Source organism: Falco cherrug, chromosome 9 (genome assembly GCF_023634085.1).
Source record: "Falco cherrug isolate bFalChe1 chromosome 9, bFalChe1.pri, whole genome shotgun sequence".
NCBI classification, from domain to species: domain Eukaryota; kingdom Metazoa; phylum Chordata; class Aves; order Falconiformes; family Falconidae; genus Falco; species Falco cherrug.
The window spans coordinates 6511015-6538562 of record NC_073705.1 but is presented as its reverse complement, the minus strand read 5'-3'; the positions used below and the strand labels follow the sequence as shown (position 1 = coordinate 6538562).

The 27548-nt window shown below is 43.2% G+C and overlaps 1 protein-coding gene across 20 annotated transcripts in view; it reads right to left on the bottom strand.

The window, feature by feature from the left end:
* STRBP (spermatid perinuclear RNA binding protein) overlaps positions 1-27288 on the bottom strand; it is a 72889-nt gene extending 45601 nt beyond the window's left edge. For 15 of the 20 annotated variants that reach the window (XR_008733831.1, XR_008733832.1, XM_055720307.1 and 12 more), the window contains exons 1-2: positions 26853-26981; positions 2241-2416 (exon numbers count right to left, since the gene is read on the bottom strand). Coding sequence is in view for 17 of the 20 variants with exons in the window: in XM_055720307.1 (XP_055576282.1) it covers positions 2241-2243 (3 nt within the window). In the remaining 3 variants the exon portion in view is untranslated. Of the gene's footprint in view, positions 1-2240; positions 2417-4579; positions 4608-8434; positions 8456-25816; positions 25909-26518; positions 26601-26852; positions 26982-27181 lie in introns of those variants that run through there. The other 5 variants (XM_055720296.1, XM_055720298.1, XM_055720299.1 and 2 more) reach the window with 5 other exon arrangements.
* Positions 27289-27548: the final 260 nt, after the last annotated feature.

Sequence of the window (27548 nt, the reverse complement as noted above, 5' to 3'; positions counted from 1 at the left end):
GAATTTTAGCGATGTTTGTTGGCTTGTGTCAACCTTCAGCAGCTGGATAGCTCAAAGCAAAGAGAAAAGCCAGGGTTCCTTATTCCAAAAGGTAACCTCATTTCAAGGCAGGGAAATTTAAAACCTAAGTGTTGCAGGGTGAGAGGAGACTGGGTAAAGCATGCGGAAAGGAGGGCAGACAAGGAGACAGAAAAGGTTCCTCTTTTGTAAGAGGCACCAATACTCTCCGAACACAGCTTTGCACGTTCTGGAAGTGCTGAGCGCAGCCACCTCTCCTCCACTTGCACTAGAGACATTGGCACACACCTCAGCAGGCGGCCATCAGACGGCCACCCTGCTCGGGTTCCATGGCTGCTGCAGATGAAGTCATCGGCAACACACACTGCTGCAAGGGGCTTAGCAAACTGCTCAGGGATTTACAAAGGCATGAATGAAGATGAGGACAGAGACAAACTAATAAGAAAAGACTAAGTAATTTCTTTAAAAAAAAAAAAGTTTAAAGAATAGGAAGATATTAGAGTGCTAATTAAAAGAGTCAGCAGTGAAACTGAGTCCCTAGTGATATTGTTGAGGAAGGTAAACTTAAGCGGTTGGGTAACCTGTGCTAGGAAGCTTATGGTTTGTGCCACACGCTGTTCCAGATGAGACTTTTTTTGATCTAAACAGTGCCCCAGACCTGCTGCGATCACAGCACAGACCTCTGGTAAGAGCAGCTCTATATCTTGTTCTCTATAGACACAAACATCAATCATTGCTGAAAGCCTCCCAGAACTTGGAATCATCAACCAAAAACCTCTGTTCCTCCTACACATTAAATAATTTAATTAGGTTTCATTTTCTCCCTGCTTCATGGGTTTGTAACAGCACTCCTAACAGCCACAGAGCCTTTGAAGATGCTCAAAGGCCTCTGGGTTGAATCCTTGTTAAGGAACCGGTCCTGATTTCCCAGCTTATTGTGTTCACTAGGTCCCTTCCACTGAAGATCATTGTGACACCATCCCTTTCCTAACTTCTGGGCTCCTACCCAGATGGACAATTCGGGTAGTAAAAGAAACTCATCAGCCGGGGTCTGGTATCATCCCCAGCACTTTCACAGGTTGCAAAATGCTTCCCGGAGGTCCCTCTTGTGGCTTCTCTGCCACACGGATATAGAGAGAAGCTGCAGTTCAGCAGTGAAAACTGATAAGCTGGATTTATTAACTCACCCCCACCATCTCTTATCTCATGAAATATCAATTAGGAAAAACAGTAAAACAGGAACAAATTACAAACTCCTATATCAGAAGACAACTGTTTTCTAATGAAGACGGACTAACAAGATCAATTCCTCATTACAATTTAGGTAAAAAATAGCAGCAAAAAATGGGACACTTTAAAATAAAATATATAGACAACTCTGCTTTGTCAAGTGTTCTTCCTCCCTCTGTGCTCTGTAAGAAGTAAGTGTCTCACCTTAGGTCTTTTTTTTAGAGATATATATATATAAACACACAGCCTCATAGCAGCAATCAGCTACACAAATGTTATAGAACTGTATTTAAAATTTATTGCATTTATTCTCATTTCCATTATCTCAGTAATAACTTTAGAGGACTTAAAAAAAAAAAAAATAATGCTTAAACTGCTCTCCACAAGTATTTTTCAGGAACTGGGAAGGTTTATTGGCTTTTAGTGAACACCTTTTCAGAATCTTACCATCACAATACTTCATACCTGCACATCTTTACAAATTCAACATCTCAGGCACTCCCAATTCACAACCAGTACCAGGCAGATCAGAAACAACTCCTCATTTAAACCATATACAGCAACATCATCCATGCTATTAACAATGCAGGCACAGAACCACATTCAATCACACGCACACAAATACGAATAATCAACACTTGGTTTTGTGAGAAAGAGGTGGAAGGGGAATATCAGCATTTCGTTATGCAATCTGCAAGTTCAAGGTCACTCGTGCTGTTTGGTACAGCTTGCTAATGCCAGTTTTATTAGAAAACCTTATGAGCATCCCCTTCGTTCATATTTAATAATTCATGTAATGCAGGCTCACAAGACAACTCTCTGGTTTTAAGAGGCTGACAATATATCAGACCTCATTTGCTTTGCTCCAAGCATGCAGCACCATCTCTGATTTAGTGCAAGGTCAGAAAATCCCCCCTTTTATCAGGCCCCATGCAAGACTGTCAGCAGATAATATTTTTAATGCAACCCTATGAAAGATGACAAATACCTACCATGGTTTGTTAGTGTTTCAGCTCTCTCTCCCTCCCTTTCTCCTTTTCCCTCCTCCTTGGTGTCTTTGCTAAGCACTGTTTTGCCTGACAGAACCTCTTCATAAGCCTCTTAGTCCCTTGACAGCTCAAGAGTTCATACAGCCAAGATGCTCTGGTAGTCACTTTCTGTAATTCACCTGCAAAAAGAGAGAGAAAACTTGAAACCAGAAGAAACGGCATGTTAATTCCAATAAGTGTTCGATGCAGCACATCGAGTCAAGCCACTGATTAAAGCAAGCAGGCTTCAAGATGGGGAGGCAGTCACTGATCCGTTTATTCCTGAACAAGCAGATGTCACTGTGGAAAGCAACTTTTTGTAATGTGCCCACACGTATGTAACGACTTACCCATGCCAGTCAGAGCTTCTCTCGGTGTGGCTTGTCAGCCACCTGGCAACCTAAGTTTCTCATATGAGGAAGATGGGAAATCCATCATCTCGAATATGCTCTATATGAAACCAGCTCAAGAAGTGTCTATTTTTACATCGCATGCACATTAGGAATCAACCCCCCTGTATTTAATTATCAAAATGTAATTATCTGTTGAAATCCCCAGTGCAGCCCTCAATCCTGGATGTGTCAGATGCTGTGCAACAAGAACTAAGACTTCAGGTGGCAATAACTGCAAGTCGTTATATAAAGAGAGACAAGCACATTGTAACAAACTGAAGACTTAAGACTCGTCAGAGCGTTCAGCTGAAATAATCCACACGGCCTTTTCTGTCTTTCACCACTTTTCACAGCATACAACATTTAAAAGATCCTGCAAAAGCAACCCTTTTGTACTACACTAAGAAACAAACACCAGCCTGGCAGCATAAGGAACTGCGAACAAACACTCTGTAAGACAATAGAAGAGCAGAATAACAGAGCAGGTAATGTGAGAGGAAAGCATAAGCTCATTGCATAGCAAGACACTAGTCCTTGCAGAAAAGTCCTGTTTTCCTTTCACTGCACATATTGTTGCGTCAGCTTTTCAGCAACATTTTGAAGCAACTGGAAACCCAGTCAGTAAATTTCTGCAGACTGACACACGCACTCAAATTTGTTTTCTTTTTCTCCTGCAAGTCAATCCCTTCTTCTCTAGCAGTATGTTGCATATTGTCTGTCGGAGAATCCCGACATTGTTAGAGGTTAAAAGCGTGTTTGGCAACAGCAGAGGGATAGGCAAGATGACTTGAAAGCAGAGTAGATGCCTGAACCTCAGGGGTGTGACAGGGAATAATTAAAATGTTGCATCCCATAGAGATCTCAACACGCCAGGCGAAAGGCAGCAACAAATCCTGCTTCACTACTTTCCTAGTAAAGGAAAAATGTAGCAGGTTTACAGGACGAATAGCTTTGGCAGCAAGTGCCTAATAGTTGGTTGGTTGTATCGCACACCACCAAATTTAGGATGTAGGATTGAGTAAAACAAAGAACAGCCAGACAAGAACACTGTGCAGGGGCCTGTCTGCTCCAGCAGCTAAAGATTGCCAAGGAAGAAACCCCAAGAGAGTTAAATGCAGTCATACTAAAAATACTTGGGAAAAGCAAGCTAACGAAAACACTGAAGGACCTCACTTCCTACCACAAAGGCCAAATACCCAACTGAGGTACACTAGAACTCTACCACATTGCTTCCCAGAAGCGATCAAGGAAGAGGATGTTCTTTCGTAAGACCAGATTCTTCTCTTAAGAGATCCTGAAAGCCAAGCAGGGGCAGCTGAGAAGGAAAATACAGAAAGATTACTCCTTTTGAACTATTTATTCTACGAGCTAGTCACAAGCTTTTCCACCTTCAGAAGCAACCACACCCTTTAGGAGGTCTTTTTGTTTTGCTTTTGTATAATAATAATAATAATATGCTTTTGAGTCATCAGATGGCAAGCTAGAGAGACTTTTATGGGACATGTTTCTAGACCATCTATCTATTTCAAGTTAGTTCTCTCTTCAAACTGAATTCCAGCTATCTTCACATACTCTCCTTCCCTGTGACTCCTACACTTCACATTTTCAGTTTGCTATCTTCTCTGGTAACAGTAACTTGGCAATTCGAGGCAGAGAGGAGGACACTGGAATGTGTTGCTGACTGCAGCATATGCCCAGTACAGTGTCTCTAGACTCCGAGCAACACTCCAGCCTGGCCTCCCTCCGAAGACTACCGCAAGCTGTTGCTTATCAGCCTGTACAGGGTATTGGAAGCAGATGGACAGAGAAAGCTGGCCGAGCAAATTCTGGTGCTCCACTAAACTGCTGAGCAGACTGTTGTCTAGAGGGCAAGTCTGCAAACTACATCACAAGCTCTGGAAACAGACATACCTCAGAGTGCAATCCTGGATGTGCTGAGTGCTTTTCAGTGTTCTTTGAAAACCTGAAACAGACTGAAAATAAATGTTTCACAGCTACTATGGGCATTAATCTTCTACTGGGCAGAGAAGCAAAACCACCGACACCTCTCAGTACTTTGCCTTAAGCTGTAGTAACCATATTGTTTCCAAGGCAGCTTCAAATTTCAGTGGCAAGAGAGTATTTACCAGTTCGATTCTACCTGCCCTTTTTCTCAGCAGTGAATGGCCAAGGTCTGGGCATATAGAGCTGAATCATGAAGAGACCTTTACTATAAAATCCAGAAAGCTGGGGAAAAAAAATCCTGAAAGTCGAGTTGAAGCTGATAGACAACTTCTTTCATTAACATCCCGAGAATATTTCACACAAATAAACACAGGAGTGAAATCCTAATATAGTTCAGACTTTGAGAGAAAATTTTCAACAAAAGCACTAAACAGGAGGGAGTTTACTATAAAAGTGCAGACACAATATACAGAACAATGTACATTTGACAGCATGCAGAATTAAATTAAGCAAAACTAAAATCAAATCTGCTCCAACCATATGGACTAAGGCAGCAGAACATAGCTCAGCACAAAACACATCAGAAAGCATTACGTGAAGTGAGCAGCTATTCCATAAATCCAACAGCCTTATTTTACTACCAGGCTACAGCAGGCAGGATATTTGTCCCTGCATCCTCAGGGAACTAACAGCTGATGCCCAGAATAAAAAGCACAATACTAAAACGCACGCTTGTCTTACCCAGGGGCTGCCACCCACACTTGCACAAAAATTTCTAGGAAAAGCTACCAGCACTACCAAGACCTAGGTGACCTTGGGAAAGTCACTTTACCTCTGCATCATGTGGCCCTAAAGTGTAAAACAAGAGTAAATACTTGCTGTCTCCAAACCAGGTCACAGAGGAGCGGAGTGGAGTCTGCAGTGTGGTTTAAAGTCACTGGGGATTTGACACATTAGAAATGTTATTAAAACACCATGACTGTCTAGCAATGTTTCCATTAAACATTCCATCCTTCACAGAGGAAGTTTATGCTTTGGCACAAGACAAACAACGAAAAGAATTTCAGATGAGGCCTTTGTAGTAGGATATATCCCTGCATCTGGCAGTTGTGTTCCCAAGAGACGGACATTTAAACAGCCAGAATAATGAATGCGCTTAGCTACCTCTGAGCGCTGGTGAACACAAAAGTGAAAAAGCAGGAGAAACAGGTACTTGTGCTCCATGGGGACTGAAAGATAACAGCAGAATCAGGGAGCTACGAGCTTCCAGAAAGGAGATATAAACTGTGCTCGGCATTCTGATGCCCCCTCACAGCACAGCGTGGTACCTCGCAGGGGAGTGTTAGTGGTGCAACAGAGAAGAGTAAACCAGGGTCGCTGGACTCCGCTCCTCCAAACCCTCACCTCAGTGAGCTGCTCTTCAGGCACCTGGCCAGGCCAAGAAGGATGCCATGAAAATTGGTTTTAAATGCTACATCAAGAAGGCACATGCCAACAATATTCAGCTGAGGCACTAAAAACGGCCTCCACCCTCCTAACCTACCCTTACACCAGCGTCTGTCCACGAGAACTGCAGTTACAGTGCACATCACCCTAAGCTCACTCTGAGTATATGTTAACAGAGCAGCAAAGCCAAATAAGGTTGCTAATAACAAATCAGTGAGTATCTAATGCAGCCTGAGGTGTATCAGACACGGTAATAGAAAGGAATTTATATCCTTTTTTGTTACCTTTAAAAGTCAGCAATAGTCAGAATACGAGGCTTGCAATTTTAAATTGGAAGTTTATTTTTATTTCTGCTTTGCATTCAGCAGACAGGTAATTTTTCGTCACACCCTATACAGTACTGCTGAAAATATGTTGTGTTTTTCTGCAGTATAATTTTATTGCTGGCCTTCTGCCAAGAGTCTTTCTGGCAGCATCTCCCACAGTTGGAAACTGTGTATCTGGGTCAGAAAAGACAAGCCGCTTTTCAGAACAGCTCAATACATTTGGCAGAGATGCTGATATTGTAATTGAACTCTTTCAGCAACTCTTTTTATGATGTACCCAGACACCAAACAAAACAAGATCTGCAATGTTGATTAATGTCAAAGTAACTGACAGAGAAATATCAAAATAGTTTTCCCTCATGTTAAAAGTATCAACAAACTGAGGGGAACAGATAAGAAATACAATTCATGAGGATTCAGTGAGGAGTATGAGGCAAAGAAATCTGCAAAGTATGACTGACCTTCTGCTTGTGCAGATATTTACTACTTTAAATCCGAACTCCCTGTATGCTGCACAGAACTGGTTTCTTCATTCTTCACCACCGTATGAAAAGAAATTCTTGCCACTCACAGTCATATAAGCATTTTGTAAAGAAGTGCAATTGTAACACTGGGATACATATTTAATAAGGCTCAGACTGCTTCCAACAATATGCTCAGCATTCAATTTCACCTGGAGACTGTATATTCATAGTAGTCTTACTATTTTCCAAGTAATGCAATTCCTGGCAAAGTTGCATCTGGGTTAGCCTTTAGAAGGCTGGAATTTTCCAGCCAAATGAATAATTACAAAGCAACACTAGAGTTCAAAGCGGGAAAGGTACTTCCTCTGGCAAATTCTTACACTTCACACAACAGACACTTGAGTCTAGTACTCTGTTCTCACAGCTCTCTTCGAGAGAAGGCTCCTGGACTCGGAAATCCCGTAGGATTAGCCTCTGCCAGGTAGCCCCAACACCTGGCTTTAACAAGTGCCAGAGACAGGGCAGGCACACACTTGATAAACAGACCTGGACTCATGGCACCTGTGATCACCAGAATTGAGGAATGGAAGTCATCTTCCAGGGTCCAGAGCTCTGACGATGCTCACAGTGCAAGGCAAGCAGCTGCCCACCCGTCTACTGAGAGAGCTCCCCGAGGGTCCAGCTGTGCCGAGGGGGACAGGCATGGGCAGGGAACTTGGGACCTGGGTTCAAAGATGCAACAAAGTCCTTGCAACTGACAGTGGGAGAACACATGGATTCCCCTCCAGATTGTAAAGCAACGAATGAAAAAACAGCCAAAATAGATCCCACTGGTAAAGTAATTAAAGCAGCTGAAGAATTCAAGCCAAACAATCAGTTAATCTAGATTGATATACTAAGGTAAAAGGAAACAGGGATGCGCAAAGCATAGCTTATATTTTTAGCTCTTGGAAAGAGGGTGAAGAAAAGATGGTCTAAGGGGAAATCATCACTCGCCTAACAGGAAGGTTAAAAAAGGAACGCAGAGGCACAGTGCGATCATATATACAATCACCGGAAAAATAAAATGCTGTACTTTATATAGAACCATACCATCCAATCTCAGAAAGAAATATACATTAGAAATAACTGCAGGTATCAAATTATAACGTGTAACAAAAAAATAGGTTTGGAAGCAATATAAATCCTTTCCTTCAGTATTTAAGCTACTATTCACTACTGAGGGCAGGAAGATATACCACCAAACTCCCTACGTGGTCTTCAGAGCAGCACACCAGTTGCAGCCCTCAAAGTACTTTTTTACATCTATCGCCCTCCAGATTTTTATATGGCTTCATGTTCCCCAACACACAATGCCCAGCACCCCAGTCACAGCTAGCGCTAAAAGGGTCTCTAATGAATTAATTTTGAAAACGCCTTCATCTCTTGGTATGGGTGTCAACATGCAAGACTGAGTAGAGACAGACCACATGCAAAAAATAATTAAAAACTGGCTGTTGACACTTAAATAACAAATTGACACATGAACATTAACAGTTTAATGTATTTCCTGCTCAACCAGTCAGAAACATCCAAAACTGAATTACCTGTAGAGCTAAGAAGTACAGAAAACAAAACATCTCAAAGGCAGCACTTCTTGGCAGCTATCTTAAAAAAATAAAATAAAATTTAAAAAAATCACAGATTAGATAGTACCTAAGTAATTAATAGCAAAGTATTAATTTGAGACAAAGTAGAAACCACCACTGGATTCTCAACAACCGTGAAATGTTACACTGATTTCTGACTTCTAACATGCTAAGCATTCCTGCTCTTCTGGCTAAACTGGACAGTGGAAACCTGATGCTACTTTGCAGTACGCACCCGTCTGTGAAGCAGTTGCAATTTGACATCCACATTCAGAATCATCTGAAATTTGTAACTACATTCATTTACACTTGAAGAATTAACTAAATTAATGAAAAGGATGATGTTACACTGAAATTACACTCACCATCTGCAATGTCATTTTTCCAGAGACAGAGCTGGTTTAAGCAAAATTCTGGATCTATGCCTGACATTACATCACATTCTCCAAAAGAGAATCACAGCTCTACCTCCTCAACCACACAGCGCCGTTTAGTGCCATGCTGGGCTTCTCACCACCGAAGCCCTGTTCTGCACTTGTATCTCAACACCAAAGCTTTGCAGACCTTCCGATTCCTAGGTACTTTCCATGTCTGTATCATTTGTGTCCACTCCCTTAGCTGCAAGGCTTTCTTTGCTCCAGAACCACCGTGGAAAGCAGCCACAATGTTTAAGAGATTAAGAACTGGGACATTTCTTCCCTAGCACCCTTCAGCTCAACTGAAATAGCTGCAGTGCCCCAGTTTCTTTCCTGCTCTGATTCACATTCCATAGGCTGCACACTGACCCCGGCTGCAGCCCACCGCTGTCTCCATTTGACACACACAACCGGGACAGAGGAAAGGCCAGCGAGATGTCACTCTTCCACCAAAGAGAACGTGTCTTTCTTCTACAGAACTGTGAGGCCAAAGGCGTACACATGAAAGACTGGAAATCACAGTATTCCCTCCCTATGTTGGTCATAAATAAAATTTAAAAGAGAAAGACTGGAGAACAAACTGTCCTACGGTAAAACTAGATCTGTTTGTACTGGTGGTCTGCACTGTTCATCAATCCCATGAGGCAAGAGCAAAACAAGCTTGCTCTGCTAGCTGTTCTCTGCTCCGCATCTCAAGCTAATACCTATCTTGGTAATTGGCAAGATGAAAGAGAAAAGCAACATGGATTCTAAACCTCTGTGTCGTAAATAAAACAAATTTAGTAACTCTCTTACAAGTAATACAATGTAAATACTATGTGCAACACATTTTTCTAATGTTTATGTAGTTTCAGTTTCAAAGTATTAAGAAGTTTTTACGCTATCCTTCTGACTAGAATTTCAGCTACCCTTAATGGCAAAATTTAAGCAACAATTTCTCCCCTAGAATTCCTTCTTGATGTCAATATGTAAAGAAGCCAGCATTTTCAATACTGCAGATCCACACTGGCTACTGGGCACATCTGCCTTTCAGCCAGTTTAAACATTCATGACTCCACTTAAATGCATTTTCTAGTATGTCAGTCTTGCTGCTTCAGTGACTTTTTTTTTTTTTTTTAATTAAAGAGAGAAGATTTAAAAGGATTTGGAAAAGAAGACAACTAGACCCAGCAAGTATCATGCAAGGAGCTCTTGTACTTTCAGCCATTATGCACCCTCCATCAGACTTTTACCATGGTTTAGTACCGCTATCACTACTGAACAAGTTCAGGTTAATTTTTCACTTCTTGTCTAATTGGCTATTTTGTCAAAAAACATCTTTTCAAAGGTTCTAGGTTACTATAAGTTTTTTTTCCAGCCATCTCATCCATCCAACCCTGTTATTTTCAGTCCGTTTCCCTCTTGTTCTCCTGTGCCTTAGATTATTATTTCCAGTCTGAAGTTCAATGTCACAACACGTACTGCCAAAGCAGCACCTGAAACAAAATCTGTAACTATGATCTTAGGTTGTTTCCGAAACAAAAGCCTCCTCCTTTAAAACACTCTTCCTCCACAACGCTGCAGATACAACCCGTACAGCCTCACCAGCCCAGAAGTCCTGCCCCGTGGCTGCTGTCAGTCCCACCTGCAAGGGCTCACTGTGGTCCTCAGCTACAACAAAACAGAACCTGCAGTATAATTAATGAATTTCTTCCACATGACTGACTTGAAATTGATTTTGTAAGTCAATCACACACAAATAAGGGGAAAGGGGGATTTTTAGTAGATTTTTTTTCTAAAAAGCACATGTTCCAAAGAAACAGTATTCAATGCCAATGAATCAGGGTCAGTAATGGAAGCATTTGGAGAGAGAAGAATGGTAGAGATACTGTCTGCAAGGCAGAAACTACCAAATTTGATTCAGAATATTGTGCAAGAATCCCTCCAACAGAAAGCAATGGGGATATCTCTCTAGGGAAGGGTACCCTGGCTGCCATCAATTTTCAGCCTTGGAACACAATTATTTACTTCAAATGCTCGATAAACCTACCAAAAGATTTGAAGCAGTTTATTTAGGCATGAAAACTAGGAACGATATCCATACTGAAAGTAAAAAATGCTGCACCAATGCATCAGATGGAAAAGTCACTAATGTCAGAATGACAGTTCTAAATCCACTATTTATGTCTTGAACAAGATTTTGTAGTAGGAAGTCCTAGCTTGGCTAAAAGGACGAAAAAGAGCCATAATCATATTTAGAGATTTACAAAACCAATAGAAAAAAAACCCTATTTCCCTGTAAAACTGTATGTGTCTAAAAATAACTTTTATTGGCTTAATCCAGCATCTTCTTGCTGCAGCAGATCTATGCTGCATGCATGTGCTGTCAGATCTGCCAAGTTCAGTTGCAAAACTCATCTATTATTCTTCTCTCCAGCTAGCACAGCACAGTACAGCTATGTAAAAGGGGAAAAAAAAAAAAAAAAAGATAACTTTAGCAGGGACCATCAGCGGTACGAATGCTCAGTTTGAAGACCACAAGCTACGTTGTAGAATACATTTCTCTGCATAAGATATATCTGCCAGTCTTATCCTTCGGAACTTCCTGAAACGAGTAGTGAATTCCACAGCTTTTTTTGTTTGCTTATTTTTAGCATCATACTGAAACAAAAAAGTTAGCAAAATTATGTTTAGGTGTCTCTAGCACTTGTTCTCCAATGCTTTTGGAGAACACAACTGTACAAGCAACTGATCTTGAACTCAAGAAGTCACATTCAATCTTTTTTAAATCTTCTGAATTTCAAATAAAATTGGTGGAAAGAAGCAGCTATCAGTATAAATCTGCCAAGCCTACCAGGATATAATTTTTAAGAACATAGACACAACTTCGCCAGTTTGGTCTCTTTTCTTTGTATTTCATATGGAGCTATCAATTAGTTTAGTATCTCTTTATAGATAATGCAGTCATCTCTAGTGTGCCACTTTACTCCCAACAGCATGAAAGACATTTAGTTCCTCATTCGTTAACAGGAAGCTTCCTCAGTCTTTGCCATTCACTACTGCTTTCCTTAGATCAAGTGATCAACACCACACATTGTTCTCCCTGTCAACGTTAAGCAACACATTTCTGAACAGCAAAATACAAGGCTATGATCAGCATCAAGTGTCTTGGAGGAAACACGCTTGCCACAAACCACAGGAACCTGCTTTTTAGGGAGTTTGTGGAGGTTAATGACATGACATCCAGGTTAGGAAACAAAGCGTGTGATAGCAAGCTGCTGAACTCTAGTGCAGAAGAGGGTGCGTACCCGTTTTTCTCTGAGGGAAGCAAACAGACGGCACAATCAATAGCAGCATTCAGAATGCTCTCAGCTTTGCAGAGAGATCGATTTACAACAACAAAACTCTCACTTTCTCCCCAAAGCTCCCTTCATACACTATAGCTGCTAAAAGTAACACTTGAAATTACTGTCAGGGGAAAGACTAGAGAAAAACAATCTAACTTAGTTTATTTTGGGCCATTAACTGCATTTTGTGTCTAGCCACTTCAGTTTCCCCCGATAACAGGGAACCTGCTGTTCCTAAAACCAACATTGATGGGTTTTATTTTATTTTCAAAAGAAGGTGCACTTGGAAAGCCAAAACTTCTCAGGGTAGGAGAGCGCACAGTTCAAGATGCGGAGGCAGGATCAAAACCAGAATTAAGGAACAGCTATAGTTTAAGTTTAAATGAATGGTATTCTCCTAAACTCAGCAATAGGATATAAACCCCTTCATCCTTCAGTGACATGGTATGAGGAAGCTAGATTAGAGTCTTAACATTTTTATTGCCTACCTAGACACCTAAATCTGCACCCATGTCACAGCACCACCATTATTACAAGTACCACAACAAGGAGAACAAGAACCAAAGGGACATGAACATTGAACTCTGCTCTTGTCAGAACAAAAAGCCTGCTTGGCTTTCACAGTCTAAAACTATACTTTTAGTTGTAAAATAATGCAGTCAATCTAGCTCATTCCACAGTTCAAATAAAATTCAACTCTAAAACCTGAAACTTTTGCGTTAATGAGAAAAATCCTTTTTAAAAAATTACATGGATGTGTTGCTTTGTGCACTGAAAGAGCACTTGCTGCTGCTGGTTTATGAGTTCTTCTACTCACTTTGCACGGCTCCTCTATTGTGGAAACAAAAGCCCCTGTATTGGGCCTTCTCAGTGCCATTTGGAAACTCCCACGGAGCGTTTAGAGGCCAATAAGAACCATTTTTAAAAGTCAGTCCACCATTAATTAGCTGCAGAAATTAAAGAAAACAATAACAAGGTGAAAGAAACTTTTTCCAAAGGCTTTTTGCTTGCTTTGAGAGAAACAAAAAGAAAGTAATTAAACCTAGCTAACCCTTTTTCACTTAGCATTTTGCTCTAAAGCATTTAAAACTCCCACCCCGCAGGACCAGGAAAAGCAATGCCAGAACCACCAGCACAGAATTCACAACACAAGAAAAGGCTGACCCTGAAACTCAGTGGACGAATACTACCAGACAGTTTCATGCCTTACCGAGACAAAATCCACAAGTTAAATTTAGAATGATGATTTCTGCAGGCACTCAGATGTTTCTGTTCTAAATTTTCTAGAAATTGCAAATTAGAACTTGGCAGACTTGAAACTGACCCAGCATGTGTCTTCTGTAATCCAAATCATACTCTGCCCTATTACTCTGCAAAACTGTTAGGAAAAAAAAAATCATGCCTTTTAACACATGGCTTCAGACAAGTGACAGAGATGTTCCATCTACCTCTGTGCTAAAAACAAAGCTTAAGTAGTGTTTTTTCCTCTTGGAATATCGCCATGAAAATTAAAAGCTAACAGAGGAATCGAACTTATCTCCACTGGAGAATAAGCATAGTTTGCTGAGTAACACTGCTTACATAACTGTATTAATTCAAAGTGGTTGTGATAATTTTTTTCAGTTTTCCATGGGGAGAATATATTGCTTTCCTAGGCTCTCTGATCTCATTCTTAAACACTGCACCTTGATACTCACCAAAGTATGCAGGTGTTGCCAAGCTGTTTTGTAGAAGCAACTGGCAACCTTTTCAAGTTCCCTAGCGTTGTCTCTGCAGCCACCCAAGAGATTAAGGCTTTTTGCAACACCATGAACAATAAATTGAATGAAAGGACTCAGAGGTTACAAACCAAGAAAGTCTGGGAAACTACTTCTCCATCTACCGGTAAACAAGACAGTACTACCCAATGTCACCTTGCTAACCTGCGGGAGACCGCAATCTTCAGGCTGGACTTTACAGCAGAGACTAAAACCATTACTCAGTCTTCTCCATTCTGACTGCAGTATCAAGCTTCAACATGCTTTTATTAGCAAAAAGTATCAGACCTTAGCCACACGCACATAATTTCACAACACTTCATAAATACTAATTCTCCAATTGCTGTAAGAGGTGTAAGTGTTATGCTGTTGCACAGAGACCCCACTGCCCAATGACTTAAGTGACTTGCCCAATGCCACAGTAAACAGGCAGGACTCGGAAAAGTAGTTAGTTTTTCATTTACTATACACACCGAGCATGGAGCATGCTCTCTCTCCCCCTGCTTTCTAGCTTTCCACCCTTTACTTTGGCTTCTTTAGTTTAATTTGAACAGACACTGCATTGCTGGCTGCTTTTGCCATTCAGTCTCTCCTCACAGGACGACAGCCACCCTTCACAGGTCAGCCTGGCAAACTGTCATAGTAAATGTTTGACAATTACCTGTAGATTCATGAGACTCAAATTAGCAATTCAATATCTGAATATGGTGTGATTAAACTCAGGAGTCTAATTCAGAGTGTCCTATTTTCAGGCATCAAATTTTTTGAGCACTCCACTCTTGAACTGACATGGACTCAGGCACCTTATGTGTCTTTCAAAAGAGGACAATGGAGTCCCTCATTCATTAGGCAGCAGGACACACACAGTCTGTTCTCAGGAAGAACAGGAGCCAGAAAAATAAGACCATTTCAGGACACTAGCAAGGGACCCGAGCCATTCTGCAAGATAAAGAGGAAGCTTTGCAGCCCCACTCTATAAAGCAGCCTGCTCCTCAGCATTGAGCATCTAGTTCCAGACACAGAATTCTAGCATAATGTTTGGCTTTGAAGAAAAAAAGCCAAAAGTAGTTGTCTCTGCCACTTCTAAAGCTCTACATGGCATAGAGGCAGGCTATAGGGGATAATGGAGTTCATTCTTCTCTCTCGCTCTCTTAAAAAACAAACAAAAAAATCAACCAATCAACCCCCCCCTGCTGTCACACTAGATACCAGGTAGCCATCTAAACCACTCAAACAAAAAGGATGGAGGGTCTCACAGCATCTCTCTCAAAAATCAGAAAAGAAATTGGCAACTCCCGGATGACCAGTAGTGCATGTGTCATCACTTCCCCTGCCTGTACCCGAATCACACACCTCAAACAGGGTGTCTTCAACCTTCCCCATGCTCAGCTCCAGCCATCTAATAGCAGTTTATAAATTCTGTGAGTTCATTCAGGACAACAACTTTGATCCTAGATCTGTTGGTAAGGAGAATACAGAGTGTGTACTTCAATATGATGACCCCTACCACAAACCCAACTCTGCCCAAAGGCCACTTTTCATCCCTATTGATGCTACTTTTTCCTCCTTCTAATCCCATCTTCTCTTAGGCTCTTAACAAACAAACAGAAGCAAAGCGAACGCACAGACGTCACAAATATGTACCGCTTCCCTTGGGCTTCATGCATTCTGGATATCTGGATCTCCAGACAAGCAATTTTGTCTCTTGTACAGCAAACCCAGAGAGGTCTAAAAGGTAGCAGCTCTTCTCCTTCCCCCCTACTAGTCCCAACAGCTACCCTGTGTAATGGTTTCTGTGCTGGGGCAATGCAAGCTGTTCCTGTGCTGCAGTGCTTGGCTGCTACTGCCAGTCTGGCAAGAGGAAAGCCCGCTCTGTGCTGCCGCAGACGAAGCACTGCAATAGAAGGACAGCACCAAAGGCCACCAACCAACCCCGCTCTCCCCCCTTCCCTCCAGCCTCCCCGTTCTCTACCTATCAGGAAGAGAACAGCAAGTTTTTGTAACCCCATGACAAACTTAGAAGATATTTTTCTTTCTCGACAAGAGCAGCCAAAACACATTTTTCAGTCTTTTCTACACTAACAACCTTCTCTCTACACACTTTCATGACTGAACACTAGAGTCTTTTTACAGCATATAGGCTGTCAAGTTTTCTAATCTGCTCCAACATTCTGAAATATGAAGAAAAGTTCTGACTGTATTTTGTACATGCATATTATTGAACTGCTTGCTACATATGCACATGAGAAGTCTTCTGAGGAGATATTCCAAACTTTGTTAGAATATTTTCAGTTGGAAGGGACCTATAACGATCATCTAGTCCAACTGCAACACAAGAGAGCACGAATAATGGAAACGAAGCAGGGAAAAGGAAAGAGAGAAGTATAGCAGACCCCTGTACTCAGCTCTCAGACAAAATTCAGTCTTCTATGTACTGAGCATGAGGCTCACTACTGTACTGGGTGACGAGGGTAAAGAGCACCCATTGAGACAAGGTGCACCTGCTAAAACTGGCAGTAAAACCAGTCGACTGCTGCAAATCAGCAGTGCCCATTGCAAACAGAAAGCTAGTCTTTGTTCTTCTGGCACAAGAGAACTCCTTTACTGCGAGCACCACATACACATCAAACATTTACAAGCAAAAGGAAAGAAGCTAGCCAAGGGATTTATATTAAAAATAAAGATTACAGATCGCAGTGTGAAAGAAAGCAATAAACGTACCCCCGAGTCCCATGCCCATACAAGCTCTCCTCGTGCCATTCTTCCCCTGAAGGAGAACTGCAAGGAGAGAGCCTGAGCCAACAGTTTCTACAGCAACTGCAGAAGCACTGGTACAATGATACTCAAACGCTGCAGTAACTGCAGAAGCATCAGTAAATGGATACTCCAAATGCTGAAGGAACATTTGACAGTTTTACCTCGACTCTCTTCACCTCATTGGGCAATTCATTCATCTCAATCAGCTTAATTCAACTCTATTCGACTGTTTCTCTGGAAACTCTTCTGAATCCTTAATATTCTTTCAGTACGCTGGTTCCCCTACAAAATTTCACGGAACTCAACGCAGCCATCAGAGAAAGTTCTGCAGACATGGTGCTGGAAGGATGACCAACACCATGCTGTAAGGGAGAGGCCAAGGGCATCTTTGCTGCTATGGTGCTGCTGCAACTTCTCACTGAGAATGGAATGCTGTTATGACAATGACACAATGCTTATGTTGCACTGCTAAAAGCACACTTGGAAACATCTCAACGGGAACCAAAACAGAGGTGTGTTACTACCCAACTACACAGAAAAAGATCTATTTGTAACACACAGTTATTTTACCACCAATGCAGAATCAATATTAAGGAACACAAAATATCACACCTATGCACTGGGTTACATTTTTCAAATAAGAACTCTAATTTACTGAAGAATGTTTAGGGCAGGCCACATATCATTCCCCTTTTAAGAATCTGCTTTAGTAAGTCACAGCGCCTCAACAGTCGCAGCTTTATCAGTAATTCCACATAAGTGTTCTTTGCAAGAGATTTTTTTCTTAACTCTGAAAGTTTCAGAGTTTCAGTTTTCAGTTTCATGCTGAAACTTGGCATGAAGCTCAGGTTCCTGACCCATAGCAAGAAGTTAAACAACATTGCTCGTTTGTTTTTAAAAGGGTCAGGAAGTCTCCAGTTTCAGGTTCTTCAGTGTTCGGGGTGGAGGGGAACAGTATATACAGTCACAATTCAGGAACATTCAGTATTCAACTCCTGTCTGCAAAGAACGGGGGTTAATTGGAGAACTGTCAAAGATGTACTTTGTAAACCACTCTTATTGTTGGTTTATTACATGAGGCCACATCCACAAAAACGTTTTTGGTCAAGAGGCCACGACTTATATAATGCTGACTCCCAGCTCCCTGCTTTAAACAGCATCCTTTATCTCATGGGCTAACATAAGGAAAATGACTGAATTCCCCCCCAAAATAAAGCAGACTTTATAAAAATAATCAACCTACAAACAACGATCTTATTCCCACGCTAATGTCGGTAGAAGAGAAACATAAAGAAGAAAATATTTTATTTTTGTGCCTTTTATCACGATTGATTTAAATAGTACCATCACTATTTAAACAGCGACCGTTGTTTTTTCTAAAATATGAAGTACTATGAACACTGAAGTGGAGAAGTATCTTGTAAGTTGTTAAAACATCAGCATGAAAAGATGACTTCTAGATCAAATGTATTCCTTAGCAGGCTAGTTTTGAAAAAGTAAAGAGTACAGTTCCAGCCAACCACCTTTTTATACAAAGTAGTTTTAAAAAAATCATTTATTTAGCAACTAAAAACAGTGTCAGGTTTCACATAATTTGCTAAAACTGAAAAATCAACCAAATTCTTTAAATTGTTGAAAATAACCCAGTTACAGGAGGTTCCTGTTCGCCTTCAAGGTGGGAGTCATGATTCTTTTCTCTTACACAAATTTAGACAACTGTGTTCTCTCTTCAGCCTCCTGGCCATCTGTAGAGATGAGGAGGTGTGTACAGATGTGGGCTCAGAGCAGAACAAGATACTTCTCTGAGCTCATATTTTTGGCAGTCACCAATTTCACCCTCACCCACCAGAAGCAAAGAAGTTATCAGCTTTGTCTCCCCCCACCTTCCCAGTATTTGCTTTTCTTCCTGGCTTTTCTAGAATACTTGTCACCATATTTACCAGAGTACGTTTATTGCTGGTTTTAAAATAACAGCTTTTGCAACAGAGGGAAACATGTCAGGTCTTTATAGGGGATCTTCAGACACAAAGAAATGAAGTTGTGCGGTAAATCAGCAGCAGAACCTGAAAAAGGGCTAAATGCTCCCGTAACCAATACTTTCAGTTTAAACACCAGACCTTCTCCACTGGATCACAGTGCTGCTCTGCACCTGGTGTTGAAGAGGTTATTCACTGGGCTTTTTACCCATTTCCAGTTTTAGAAGGAATGCTCACGATTATTCAAGTCTTGACTGTGATGCACAGAACGTAACATCCGCGGTTACCACACAGATGCAGCGCTCCATTTCAAGCCCAGTGATACACTCTTTAAGGTCATCCAAATGGCACAGCTGATTACTTTAAAGAAACAAATTAAGTCTCTATATTATTAAAGGCTTGCACAGCATGACCAGGTAACCAAAGAAGCCCTGATCTATTTGTTAAGTCAAATTATCTAGACATCAAATCAAGAAATCATGAGGCATTGGGACATTGAATAGCTGCTTACCAAACACTTTTAGCTCTCTGAAAAGGTGACAGTCACTAAGAATCTATGACATGGAAGAGGCATTCTTCAAAGCAGAGGTGGGGAGAAATCAGTTCTTGGGCATTTATGTTTTCCTTTCCTCTTCTGTTGAGCTAAACCAGCTATCAGAGTAAAGGCAAAGAGATTAGGACTGGAAGAGGAGTACAAATCCAAGTCTCTGTACCACATGCATTTACAAAATAATTCCAGCAGACATCTGAGATTACATCTGAGATCTCATTTCTCAGTCTAGCAATGTCAAAAGTTTTCGTGAGGCAAATAAGATGAGCCCAAGCTCCTTCACTTTCATTAGAGTCCAGCTGCCAGCTCCAGTAGGTTCTCAGGTAGGATTTCAGTCTAGTTTACTTAAGGGGAAAGAAAAAAAAGAAAAAAAAAAAAAAAAAAGAAAAAACCCTCCTGTTCTTGCTGCACTTACTATTCAGGAAAGTAACTGCAAAAGCCAAGAGCTGAGGCCATACAAATTTTTCTTCCTCTTTGATTCAGGGTGAGGAGTTACATAACTAACATTCATCATAATAACATCAGTATTGCTAATTAACAGAAGACCTACCTAGGCACACCTTTCATGTCCCTATATAGAAAGAAAAAAAGAAAAAAGATCAGCCAGTCAGGTTGCTAGAATCCACCCCCAAAGACAATCGAACCTGAAGTCTCTCTTACTAATTACTCTAAAATTAGTCCAGGCTTGGCTCTGAGGTGCACAACTACCACAATATGTTATTCTGGGGCTAAACACTCCCCAGCTTTCTACGGGTACCTTCCAATCCTCAGTTTTCTCTACGAGCACTTCACAGTCCTCCATACTGTCCTTTATGGATTCCTTGCAACCCTTTCCCTCCAACTATCTTACCTGGAGCTCCATGTTCCCTACCTGTCCCATCGTACCACAGCCCCCAGCTTTCCAGCTGCGGCATGTGTTCTGTGGTACCTCACTCCCTGAAGACACATGCTGTACACCTACAGCTCCCCTTCTATTCCAGAGCCCTCTCCACTGCAGCAAATACTTAAAAAGTGTCATGTTATATATATGGAAATCAAGCCAAGTAGATAAGTAAAAAAGTACTAAGCACACAGAGGGTCAGAGAGCAAACTACAGCACCACCCCAAAGAAAAAGAGCAAGTTCCCAATGTGCGAAGAGCTGCCCCTTCGGCACAGAAGTATCAAAAAATAAGAATAAATTACCAATATTTCTTCTTGTCTTCATACTCGAAAACAGAAGCCTTCATCCGGATCCAGCATCAGTCACACACCTCTCACAGCTTCCCCACAGCACGGCTGGAAAACCAGGCCGCGCTGCCTGCACCGTGCCCCACCAGCCCAGAGCTCAGCACTACAGCCACGCTCAGGATCAGATAATTACCACCACATAAATAGCTGTTATTTGAATTGAACTCCACAATTGATTAAATGTTAACACACGTTAGTCAGCACTTTCAGATAACATGTTATTTGTTTCTATGACTAACAAAAAGATCCCCAACCCGACCCCATTCATCCTATCTATGAAAGGTGACAGAGTCGGATCCTTTATGATCATGCTACATATCATACCAGAAACACAGCACCAGCTTCACTCTTGACAGCTGACTCCCATAGGGCAGAGAACTCAAATGGCTTTTTTTTTTCTTTTCAATACAAGCTGTAATTTGTTTTTTAAATGGACTGATTTGTACTGTCTTAACTGTAGGCTTTCACAAGTCTCCAGGTGATATGTTTAGTACAGCCACTCAATGTCTTGCTAAGCAGGCTGCAAAAAGACCATTTAAGTTAAACACCTTCTTTATTCCTACATATACCAGCTAGCAACTTTAAGACACCACCTATTTCAACAATGGCAACTAACTTCAGTGGGATGCAGCATGTTGGCTTGTTTCCTTGCTGAATTGTGTACACTTTTAAAAGAGCAGCTACAAGGGCATTCAAGAGAGATACCACATTTATGGAAAGGGTTAAACAGGCTCTCAGTAACAATGCTTTGGCTGCTGCACCATAACAAAAAAACAAAGCCACTCAATGCTCTGCAACAAGTAATGAAATTTTTGATGCCTCCTCCAAGATTAACCATGGCTTATCACAATTCACTGTTACAGGACCTGACCCACCTCCTTTAACATATAGAATAAAAACAATATATCAGTTTCAGTGTCATTGGCACTAGGATAAACCATTTTGTGGGAAAATCTCACTGGAGGAAGTCAGCAGCATTGCTTGCCCAAGGACACCCTGCTCTCCAGCCTCAAGTCTCAGCCTCCACAGTGACTGTTTTGCCAAAGCTCATTTCTAAAAACACACACCACTTGTTCCCAAAACAGCTTCAAAGAGCTCCTGCGCTTCCCACACGCCTGTACTCTGTTTATGCTCTTCCAGGAAAGCAGGTACTGCCAGCCGACAGCGAGGATTAGGGGAAGGTCTTGTTTAGTGTCATAATCAACTCAATCCAATAGCCTGGGAGAAACACTTCCACGTGTTCGGAGCATCACACCTGTGTCTCAGAAAATAACTAAAGACACTTCAGGGACCAGTACTTCAAACACTATGCTAACACTCAGATTTGCTGCATTACAAGTCAAACAAGAAATGCATTTAAAGTGTCTCCCCTCCCAATAAACGGAGGAAATAGAGAAGTAAAGGCCTCTAAAACCAGCTTGCCCTTTCCTGCTCCTGGGCAATTTCTAAGAGGCAACACCAGTCTCTCACCATTGAGTTCATTTACTGCCAAGCCAAATGCCAAGTTCTGCTTCAATCATTTTACTTCTTCGGCAGTAACTACATCACAGTTTAAGGTCTAAAACCTTAATTGGTTCTGCTTTCTAATATTTCTTCAAGTTCCATGACATCTCATGGTTAGCCACCAGTAAGAGTGTTCTTTCCAACCAGATATTCAAACATTCAATTTTTCAATAAAGTCAATTTAAAGTAAATGCACAAAAAGAACAAGAAGCAGCAAAATTTATTTTACTGTGATAGCCAGACACACCCCAATTTTGTTTTATTTTTAAGCATACAATTAAGGATAATTTAATTCCCCTATGCAGACAGTGCATGCAAGAGAAACATTACTGCAAGAAGAGCTTAATACTATTGGTACACAAACCTTACAACAGATAAATCAGAGCCTAGTAAAACAGCATATAATTTACATTTTGTTATGTCAATCACAAGTAGCGTCTTGAGGCTCTTAAACAGTATGCCAAACCACAATGTAAGAGAACTAATTTAAATCAACCCATGCAGCAGGATTACTTAAGTTTCCACAATCCAAGAGATCCCCTAAAATCAGTTAGCAATTGGATTTCGCAAGATTGTTCTTCTTCAACATCCATCTACACCTCTAATTTGCCAGCACGTTATGAAGATACTTTACTACAAAAGAGTTATGAAGTTTTGCATAATTATAGAAAAATCAATTAAGTAAAACAATAAGGGCCTGGGTTTTAATAATCCATGGTCTTTACTACTCCATTAGCCAACTGGCAAATGTGCAGGTGGCCAGTAATACAGCACCCCCGCTCAGCCACATGGAAAATCCACACACTGGATTACTCTCAGAGGTCTTGGTTTTAGCAGGAGAGAAGGGACAGAACAGCCCCAGTCCCATGCTTTACATACATGCCTTCAGTAACAGCAGAACAAATGACATACCCTGAATTTTTTCTTATGCTTCTCCTACAACCAGCACCTTGTTCACATTCCGATACTGCATAGGAAATCAACAGAAAGGTCAGTATATGCGTTACAAAGCAGAAGTATGAATACAAGGCACAGACCAACGCGGAGTAGGGTCCAAGAATTTTCTCAGTCCTCTTCCATTCCCTGATGCAGAGAGTGAAAGGACCAGAAACATAAGGTAATTTAGTTACAAAATAAAGTCCAAAAATCCAAAGTGCAAGAAGTTTACGTTAACTCTCTCATATCCTTCATAAGAAATCCTATGAATGCGTTTTCTTAAAGGGACCTGAATTAAGGTTTTCAAAAAAGTTAAACAGAAACACTCTCTCTCTGTGAGTTGACACAGCGTATGTGCCACAATCTATGTTTTCTGTCATCATTGCTCAGCGAGACATGCACATAAGAAGGAAAAACTGCACAAGTGCCAAGAAATGCAAAAATACAACTGAAAAAATATTGTCTCTGGTCTTGTAGCTTGTATCAATTAGCGCTTTTGATAAAAAATATAAGCAAATATTTTCAGGGAGGGCAGCTTAGGCTTCTGTTTCTTTAAATATGAAAATGAAAAAGAAAGTTTTATTTGTCAAATCACACTGCAACTACAACAAATGTACTTAAACTATGATTTCTACAGAAATGTTTAAGACTTGCAGTTTTCTGCTATTTAAATCTGTAACTTTTTCATGTTGCTTTAAACAGGAATTTTCCTTTTGATCTCATCACTACAGCATATACAGCAGTAAAGCAATCTTTACTTGCCAATATTGCTCAGTTTATTGCAAATCCAGGACACCACATCAGCCAAGTGCTCCTCATGTGCATGTTGTTAGCACGGAAAACCCCTCCCTCCTCCCGCCTCGATACAAAGTAAGTTACAGAAATCAAACTGCTGTGCTGCAGCGGTCTGTTGGCACGGCTAGGCTCACCATAAATCCTAACTCACCAAGAGCTGCAAGTTACCCTAGCGAGGTGTGGACTGAACCTCTGCATCCTCACTCGCCCTTGGGTGTCCAGCACATCCCCTGGCACCTTCCCCTCCATCGCCCGAGTACTCTCCCTCCCCCAGCCCAGTCTACAGAAATACACAACCCACCACTTTCCTACTTGTTTCATATTTACGCTTACGCTGGCCACTTCTAGGTGTATGTACACCACCACAACCAAGGACAAGACTCTGCAAACTTCTGTGTTTTAACAGACACTTCAACAAGCACGCCCACCGTGGCTTTCTTTACACGCTCAGAAGTTTGTTAACCAAGCCAGGGCATTTCCCTCTCCCCTCCTTCCAGCCCTGGATGTGCTCTTCAAAGAGCTCTATTTACACGCCAAGTTACAAAGTTCAGCTGCTTCCAAAGCAACGTGGAAAAAGTGCAGCTTTCATGATTCTACAGTGAGGTTTTTCACAACATGAAGCAGCTTCTCAGACTATTTTTTTTTCTTATTTCCAAACAGGATTTCGCAGTTCAAAAAAGGTAGTATCTCAGTCCACCCGCAGGCCTTTGAGGAACATTAACTGAGGGGCTTCAAAAGGAAAGAGCTCTGCCACCTTAAGCATCATGTTACTGAACGAACACGCATGGAAAAAACTGCTTACACGTCAGAAACAAGGGTCACCAATACCTGCATATCCACCCGAGTTTAAACTACTTCTCTAATGTTTAGGCATGGTGTGCCTTTTGCCATCTGCCATTCATTTACACTTTCTTCTCATTTGCTTCTGAATCTTTGGTATGAAATCAATTCTGTCCAAGTCCTCCTTCTAAGACAAACCATGAGGCTGATTCAGTCACTTCTTCAGCAGCACTCATACCAGTTATCACCCAACACACAAGTACTTCTAGATCGAATATTTCTCCAGTTCCCTAAGAAATTAAGTCCTAGATTTCTACCTTGCATTTAGCTCATCAACCACTCAGAGCAAGAACTGGCACTTCATCAGTGTTGTCTTTGTGGAGAGATGACGACATTGTCAATAGTTCAATAATTATGATTAGTTCAGATGAGTAGCCCACGCAAATAAAACCCCTTTATAGAAACAGGAATAAGAAAACCAGCAAGGACTAAAGATTCTACTAGAAATGCCAAATCAGCACTAGACTTGCATCGTCAATGACAACATCCCGAGAAACAGAAAACCGAAAATATTGAAACCTTACTGTTGGCAATCCCTACCCACTCTTTTTGCCATCTCTCCCTTCATCCCACACCAACACAAAGCAGAGGAAAATTTCCAGAGGCAAGTCCAACTTCCTAAAAATGACCAGGAATTTAGCAGAAGCTACAGCCAGCTGCAGCCTGCTGACATGGATTACTTCTCCCTCTCCACACTGGGAGGAAATAACTTCAACCCAGCTTTTACAAATTTCTGATGGCCCCTCTAAGAGGCGGACTCTTTAAATTCTTGGAAAACGCTTTTGCTTTTCAGAGACTATGAGCAACAACCTTGTGCAAATAAAGAAACACAGCAACATAACCTCTACAGAGACACCGTCAGGCCTTCCTCCCCTCCTGTTCCAAAAGTTTTGTTTGTAAGGCCTCCCTCCAAGCACAGACAGCACTGCTCCATCCTCCTTCCTTCCTTCCTCCCCGCAAGCACCAGACCCCTCCGCCTCCACAGTCGCTTCCTTTGGGTCTCTCAAAAATGGTTACTACCATGTCTTCAAAAATAAAATGAGACCAAGTTTTTCAAGCAGTCCTTCCTTCTCCATTCCTTCCAAGGCTGTTAAACTATTCTGCATGAATGAAGGAAATTATTTTAATTTTCTGTCATTACCCTAGAAGGCCAAGTTTCAAATGCTCACTAGAACACACAGCTATTTTAATTTAAGCTATTTTAAATGAAGTTACAGTTGCGCAAATATTTTCTGGAACTTGGCAATAAGAAATACCTTCTGTTCTGACAACAATGCCCTCCGCTTCAGCCTTTCTTTACTTCAGCCACACTTTGAATTCCTGAGTTTTGAGGACAAAGTCTGCAAAACTTTTAAAAAATGTTAATGGAACCATAGTGCACAGCCGGAGAAAAAAAATAATTCAAGTACATCCAGGACCCCCTGGTTCATCAATTTTTGGTACTGCCGTGCCCTGTGGCCGGGCTGTCGGGAATGCACGCTCTCTGGAGCGGGACACGCTCTCCGTACTTTCTGTAAATCACACGGCACCATTTTCAGAACCAGGTAAATAAATAATAAGGCACGGAGGTAGGCAATGCGCGCTCCTGCTCCCATTCAGAACTCAGGTTTCGGTGGCTCAGCAGCCTGCACAGGACCCCAGCTGCCCCTCCAAGCCCCCCCTGCAGCAGAGCGAGCGGGTTAATCGTTAACAAAACCGCAGCGCGGGGCAGCCGCAGGACGAGGAGAGGGAACCGGCCCGCAGGGAGCCCCAGCACCGGAGCGCGTCCCGGGGAGGCGGCGCAGCGCGGGGGACGCGGGTGCCCCCGCCCCGGGCCCGGCCCGAGCGAAGTTCTGCGGGAGCCCCGGCCCGCCGCCCCCCCGGGCACCTGGCGGGGACGGGACCCCCGCTCCGCCCGCCGGGCGCCCCCGCCCCGCCCCGCGCGGCCCCGCCCCGCCCCGCGCGCAGCCCGCACGCACCTGCGCGCCCGCGGGCAGGTACCGCCGCGAGGCCGCCCGCCCGCGCGCAGCGCCCAGCCCCGCACCGCCGCCCCCGCACCGCCCGCGGGCCGCCCCTCAGGGCGCCGAGCGACCCCGCCGCGCGCGCAGCAGCGCCCCCCCCCCGCCCCGCGCCGCCTCCCATCCCCCCCGCGCCGCCCCCCGCGCCGTGCCCTGCCCTTGCCTCCTGCCCGCAGTGCCCGGTGCAGTGGGAGGAGCGGCGCCCGGCGCCCGCCTCCCCTCAGGGGCGCGCAGGGAGGGCTGCCCGCCGCCCCGCGCCCTGCCCGCCGCCGGCCCCGCCGCTCGCCCGCCTCACCCCGCGCGCCGCCGGCCCCGGCGCAGCCCCCCGGCCCCGTCCCGGCTCCGTGGCCCCGTCCGGCTCCTCCGGCTCCGCAGCGGCGAGCGGGGCTCCGGCACGTGACAGCGCCCAGCGCCCCCATAGGCTGGGGCTGCCGGGCAACGTGGGCCCGCCCCCTCCCTGCACCTGAGAGAGAGCCTTACGCCAACTGCGTAGCGGGATGCCGGGCCGTCGCGACGATTGCGTAGCGGCGCGGAACCGGCCGTTTCCTCTCTCCCCGCGGCAGGCCGGCGCAGCCTTACGGAATTGGCGTAAAGCTGCTCGGCCCGGCCCCGCCGGTTTCCTACCTGGGGCCGCTACTCCTTGCGCAAACTGCGTAGTCCCACCCGCCGTCCGGGGAGAGGGGTCCCTGCGGTTCGGAGGGCTCCCGCAGCTACGCGGGTTAGGAGCGGCCAAGCCTGCACCTAGGAACGTCACTTACGTAAAGCCCCTCAAAGAGGTCAGTGTTCCCTACGAATTCTCCGTAATGTCGTCAACGGGCGCTGCACCTGAGAGGGCTGGCGCTGCGCAAATGCCGTAGGTGCTAGCGTGTCGGGCGCAGAGTGCGTAAGCGGCGCGGTCGGGTCCTACTCATCGCCGTCCCCGGCGGAGGGGTGGCCGGGCCTGGCGGCGCGGCGGGAGGCAGGTGTGCGCGGAGCACCGGCCCGGTCCCGC